This window comes from Raphanus sativus, chromosome 5 (genome assembly GCF_000801105.2).
Source record: "Raphanus sativus cultivar WK10039 chromosome 5, ASM80110v3, whole genome shotgun sequence".
NCBI classification, from domain to species: domain Eukaryota; kingdom Viridiplantae; phylum Streptophyta; class Magnoliopsida; order Brassicales; family Brassicaceae; genus Raphanus; species Raphanus sativus.
This window is the reverse complement of record NC_079515.1, coordinates 19,354,989-19,360,710: the sequence shown is the minus strand read 5'-3', so window position 1 is coordinate 19,360,710 and position 5,722 is coordinate 19,354,989. Positions and strand designations below refer to the sequence as shown.

Here is a 5,722-nt window from a genome sequence, read left to right as displayed (position 1 = left end):
ATGACTCATGCCCCGTTCTGTTCATGGCCAAGTTTGAAGCTTTGATGAACATGGAGAGATTATGATACACCTATACAAGTGTATTATTCGAAGAAGAAACAAGGGAAGAGAGTTGTGGAATCATAAGAGGGAACTTCCAATGGATATAAGTCAATAAAGAAGGGGGAACAAACTCTGGTTCAGTTAGAGTCTTTGCCATTACAGTCTACTAGACTCTTATATGAAAATAGTATTGGATTATTGTTTTTCATCACCTGAATTGTGATCTGAGATTAGAATTGGGGACTGAGGTCTTGATGTATTTCTCGTGCAGAGATTTGTAAGAGATGTAATCGATATCGTGTTGATATTGATTGTTCTTGAGTGCTATTATAAGGTTGTAACTCAGAGTAATTTGTTATTGAATTCAAGTTTTACAGAAATTCACTATCTAAATCTTAACAGATTACTAGAGTGTTGGCTCTGGTAGTAGATACTAGTTAGTCAATCTTTTTTTTGTGGGATGACATCTGAGGGTTATATTGCCTGCTTCCCAATGATGTGGAAGGAGGTGCTTCTCAAGGAAACAAGCCTTCTAATGGAAACAAATCAAGTGATTCCGCGGCCCCAAAGTCTTTTGGTCTTAATATGGATTGGAGAAAGTTCAGAGCGAACTTGTTTAGGAAGGAACATGTAATATCCTTTATATTTCCGATAGTTGTTTATGTCTAAGCTTCACATATTTTTGGGGAATTATATTATTCAATAGGGTTTACTTTACGCTTTTAATGATGTCATAGGAAGAAAGGACAAAAGCTGAGAGCATGTTTGATGGGGGTTCTTAGGATTAGATTATTAGCGGAATATAAGAAACCGTCTTTTAAATATCTTACTTAAGAATCGGTTCTTAATTTTTTTATTTAAAAGTTAAGAGACGGTTTATTATATTCCGCTAAGAACCTCATCATAAGAACCTCATTAAATATCTTCTGAGGGTCAAAAATCATCTCAGGAATATGAACCGAGAGGCCTGAAATGGGCATACCCGATTCCTTTCCTGAGACTGGCTGTTTTCTAGTTGCCACTGAGAAGCTACAGTAATAGAACATTTGCGGGAAACGTTACAAACCACCAACTCGAAGGGCCATTTTGAGTTGTCATTAAGCGTCCCTTTCACTAAAACATCAAACACATGAAATCAACTAAAACCGAGCTCGCTACCACTTTTCAGAACGTTCCTTGTACTTTGGTGGGTTTCTTGAAGCCAGCATGTTCATCTTGAAAACTGACGATAAAACCAAGAAACATGGGCTTGAAGAAGTCATGCCGGGACTCAACTTTGGTGCTCGGAACACCTTGGATGAATCTGCAGTACTTGTAAAGAAGGGAATTCTTAAGCCACATGAATTTAGATTCTTTGTTGGTTATGCCGGTTGGCATCTAGACCAGCTCAGAGAAGAGATTGAATCAGATTACTGGCATGTCGCCGCTTGCAGCTCTGATTTAATATGTGGATCTTGTGGGAAGAGATTTTTCAGTAAATGGGCGGCCAATACTCAGAGCTTAGGGTATGTAGACGTTTATGTTTTGAAATTGATGGTAGTGACTAAGAGAGAGAACATATAAGTTATATATATAGGTTCCCTATTAAGCTATATGTATAGTTTACTTTACTGGCTTATATTTGAGAATACAGCACTTCGATGCCATCTGAAAACTCCTAGGTATTCTGAAGTTAATAGTAATAACTATTTATAACTTCTATCTATAAATTGACTTGTACTACGAAAGGAGTAGTTCTAAATATGCAAATTTGTTCGCTTCCCCTAACCAAAAGAAATGTCTGAGAAAAAGAGAGCAGAGCATGAAACAGAGGTTTGCCATAATGCCATGTGCAAAAACCACATAATAATAGAACTCTGTGGCTTAAAGTTAATAAAATCATCTAAGCACATGCTTTGACAGAGATATCTTTGTTCTTCCTTGTTACAGATTTCTCAAGGCGGGACTTGCGTACAGCTTCTTGGATTCGTCTCTCGTGATCTTTCATCATCTCTTCAATGTTGCCGCCAGGAGGCATCAACGGACCTGAACAGTGCATTCTGTTCTTCTTGCGCATATATCTCTGAAGAAACAAATATGTTAAGAAACATCTCAGCGTCCATTATTTAAAAGGGAAGGAAAAAGAACTCAGTTATTACCGTTGTGGGTTCTGCTCGTGAAGGTGCATTTTCCTTTTGTGAAGAGCTAGATGAGTAGCCCCCCATTGTAACGGGCACATTGTTGGAACTGTTAGCTCTCAAATCTCCTACATTGCTCCTAGAGCTTTTATTCTTATTCAATGTTGCGGTTAAGCTTGGATGGATCATTGAACTCGAAGCAGAAAAGAGCTTTCCTCTCTCATATCTCCCGCTCTCTTTCTTGAACCCATATGGGGTGTTGATTGAGACGTTCGAGTGCCCCGAAGCCATGAACTCCGGTGTTACCTTGGAGTCTCTTCCACCTCTTCTCGCAGATTCGTGTCCACGCCACTTCACAGCTTCTGCTTTCTTCCTGAAATTTTGCAATTATGAAAAGTTTGTTTAGGATCTCTCTGATGATCATGCACGCTCATTGCAATACGTACCTTTTTGCTTCTTCGTTGCGCTTCTTTGCATCAAGTTCCTTGCTTGGCGGATACTTAGGCAAACTTGATATGTGACAAGGGAGTGGCTCCGTTGTAAAGAACTAAAGAGATGAATAAGATAATCATTGGTTAGTATTAATTTAATATTCAGGAGGCGAATCAAGAATGTTACACAAAGAAGAATAGTGATCATTTACCTCACTCAATAGAGTAGAAGAAGCTGAGCATCTTTTCTCTGGTTCTACAGATAGAAGCTTATCAAGGAGAGCTAGAGAAGAAGATGGTAAGTTCTTGAACGTCTCTAGTAGGACACGCTTATAAGGATGTTGCGGTCTGTAACTTGTCGCCTGTGGGAACTTTGTTGTTTCCCAAAAGTCTTCGGATGCTGAACCGCACAGCTTAAAGATCTTATGCATTTGCTCCACCTTGAAGATGCAAATCAGTTTAAAAATCAATGGTTATAGTTTAAAGAATCAGTACGGACTCATACACAAATAAACTGAATTTAAAAACTCACCTCAGTTCTTCCTGGCATGATTGGTTTACCTACAAAGAGTTCTGCTAAAATGCAACCAACGCTCCAGAGATCAATGCCTGGTCCATAATCTGTAGATCCCAGTAGAAGCTCAGGTGCTCTATACCACAATGTGACTACACGGCTAGTGAGCGGCTGGTCATGATCCGGATTATAAAGCCTGGCTAGACCAAAATCTCCAATCTTGAGAACTCCATCATTGTTCACCAAAAGGTTAGAACCCTTGATGTCACGGTGAAGGATTCCTCGGCTATGACAATGCTCAAGTCCACAGAGAAGTTGTTTCATATAACATTTGATCTAATCACAGAGAATAGTGAATTTGATTTGTTAGAGAACAACAACATGGGTGAGTAGTTGAAGGAAGGATTTATTAAAGTACCTGTGCCTCGGTGAATTTGACACCAGGCCTAAGAGCGAGACCTGAAAGATCATGCTCCATGTACTCAAAAACAAGATGCAAGCTACCTGACAGCTTTGAAGTGACAAGACACTGAAGCTTCATAATATTTGGATGGTCGAGTTTGCGCAAAATGTTGATTTCTCTAGCCATAAACCTCACACTTTCCGGATCCATATTAGCAAACCTCACCTTCTTCATGGCCACTATTTGGCCCGTCTCAAGATCCCGAGCCTTATACACAATACTATAAGTCCCTTGTCCTATCTGCATAAAATGCACAAATCATTACAAAACACTTAAAACCAATACATTTGGTTGTTCTATTCGTGTCTGGCTACCCAGACCACCTCAAGTTTGAGTAAAAGAATAGCAGTTTGATGTCAAAAAAAAAAGACCAATACATTTGTATGTTCAGACAAATGAAAAGTTGAGAGAGACTAACTTTGTCAAGCTTCTCAAAGGAATCTGCACGCCGAGGAACCCAACCTTTTATGGCTTCTCCTGCAACAGAGGTTAGCCAATAAGGCCATCCAGCAGCAATAAGCTCTGCGTCTGCGCTACGTGGTACGTTAGAAATAATCAGCCCTCCTCCTTTACCATTATCTGAAACTCTTCTTCCTCGATGAGACCTCGAAGGTCTCTCTATGATGGTTGTTTTGCCATCATGACTATCATCTATAGGAACAATCAAACCGCTCGCTCTTCTTCCACCACCAGAGCTTCCATCTACGGCTTTGTGCGAGAAATCATCTTTATTTGAAGGCAGAGGAGCAATCAATTGCACTGACGAAGATTTGTTCCAATACTCTTTTCCTTTCTGACGATGAGATGAAAGATCTTCTGCTTCCTCTGCTGCTCCTTTCGAGCAAATGCAGCCCATAATAATAATAAACTCTGCCTTGGTTTTACACAATATCCTATTCTACAATGATTTAAAACATGACCTTGCACCAAGATCTCTAAGCATCAAAGATCTATCACCTGGAGAGATTAATCAAAGATGTATGCAAATCTAAGTTTTTGCAACAAGAAACCGAAAGGGTTTCTTCTAAACCCAAAATGATTGCGAATTTGCTGAAGAAGTTGGCAAATTCTATTGAACGAAACGGCAAGAAGGTTTTACTGGTTCAAGAGGAAACAAATGTTGAGAATCATAGTTGCGGCAGCGGTTCAACAAAACGGAAAATCCGGGGAAAATAAGGAAAAGAAAGATTGTCAATAGAGAGATGGAAAACAAATGATGGCAAGATATGGTTTGCATGAGAGTAAAATCAGGAGAACCCTTCAATCTTGGGACAAACACAACTCATAATAATTTTGTTATTTCTCTTTATCTTTATTTAGAAAAATTCTTAATACTTAAAACTGTTTGCATGAAAATGGGATGTATCCAATGATTTTAAAACCGGACCTGAAGTTTAACCAGATCTTTATTTGGATCGTTTTAATATGGTTCGACCGGGTCAAACACGATTCAATAATCTGGTTTAGTATTTTTTTGATATAAAAATTTAAAAATAAAGTTAATAAATGTAATACATAACTAAAATATAAATAAAAACTAAATACAAATCATTATAAATATAAATTATTTTTTGTTCATGGTTTGTTTATAGATTTTTGACAATTAATTTTTTTATTAAGTTTTGTAATTTTGAGGTCCAATCTGATTATGTTATTTATTTATGGCTGAACAAGTTATCAGACCAATCTAAATACATGACCGGCGTACGGTCGAGCACAGTCCAATAACCGGATCAGTCCGGTTTTAAAAACACGGGATTTATCTTATACATACTTATATGAATATGTTTTTGCGCATGCAGAACTTTTAATGCTTTCTTTCACAAATATTGGATTCATCTAATGATATTCATTAAAAATAGTCTATCTTATATATTAAAACATAAGTCACCATTTCACTTTATGTGTGATGTTTTTTTTTAATTTGGATCAACTTTATCTTATATATTAAAACATAAGTCACCATTTCACTTTATGTGTGATGTTTTTTTAATTTGGATCAACTTTATAGAATTTATTAAATTTTGTATATGTTATGATATCTTTTTAATATCTTATTTTTATTTGAAATGTAAATAAATATTTGAAAGAAGATTCTAACAAAATCTTTTTGAAATCACTTAAAATCTTCTTAAAATGTATTTCGAAAATTTAT

At 37.0% G+C, this 5,722-nt stretch overlaps 1 protein-coding gene and 1 pseudogene across 1 annotated transcript; one reads left to right on the top strand and one right to left on the bottom strand.

The window, feature by feature from the left end:
* On the top strand, nucleotides 1-1,589 carry LOC108858439 (uncharacterized; annotated as a pseudogene).
* A 184-nt stretch (nucleotides 1,590-1,773) lies between these two features.
* LOC108859656 (probable serine/threonine-protein kinase At1g09600) lies at nucleotides 1,774-4,841 on the bottom strand. Its single transcript, XM_018633567.2, has 7 exons — nucleotides 3,986-4,841; nucleotides 3,523-3,807; nucleotides 3,123-3,440; nucleotides 2,803-3,030; nucleotides 2,606-2,706; nucleotides 2,181-2,532; nucleotides 1,774-2,104 (listed from the first exon to the last, which is right to left on the bottom strand). The coding sequence occupies exons 1-7, from the start codon at nucleotides 4,421-4,423 to the stop codon at nucleotides 1,925-1,927; spliced, it is 1,902 nt and encodes a 633-aa protein (XP_018489069.1). The 5' UTR covers nucleotides 4,424-4,841; the 3' UTR covers nucleotides 1,774-1,924.
* Nucleotides 4,842-5,722: the final 881 nt, after the last annotated feature.

Bases quoted from the DNA above. Each gene is read 5' to 3' on its own strand.
- LOC108859656 (XM_018633567.2), bottom strand. From the start codon at position 4,423: ATGGGCTGCATTTGCTCGAAAGGAGCAGCAGAGGAAGCAGAAGATCTT. The intron at 3,808-3,985 runs GTTAGTCTCTCT...CATTTTATGCAG, and splicing joins CCTTTGAGAAGCTTGACAAA to ATAGGACAAGGGACTTATAG. The intron at 2,105-2,180 runs GTAATAACTGAG...TTGTTTCTTCAG, and splicing joins CACGAGCAGAACCCACAACG to AGATATATGCGCAAGAAGAA.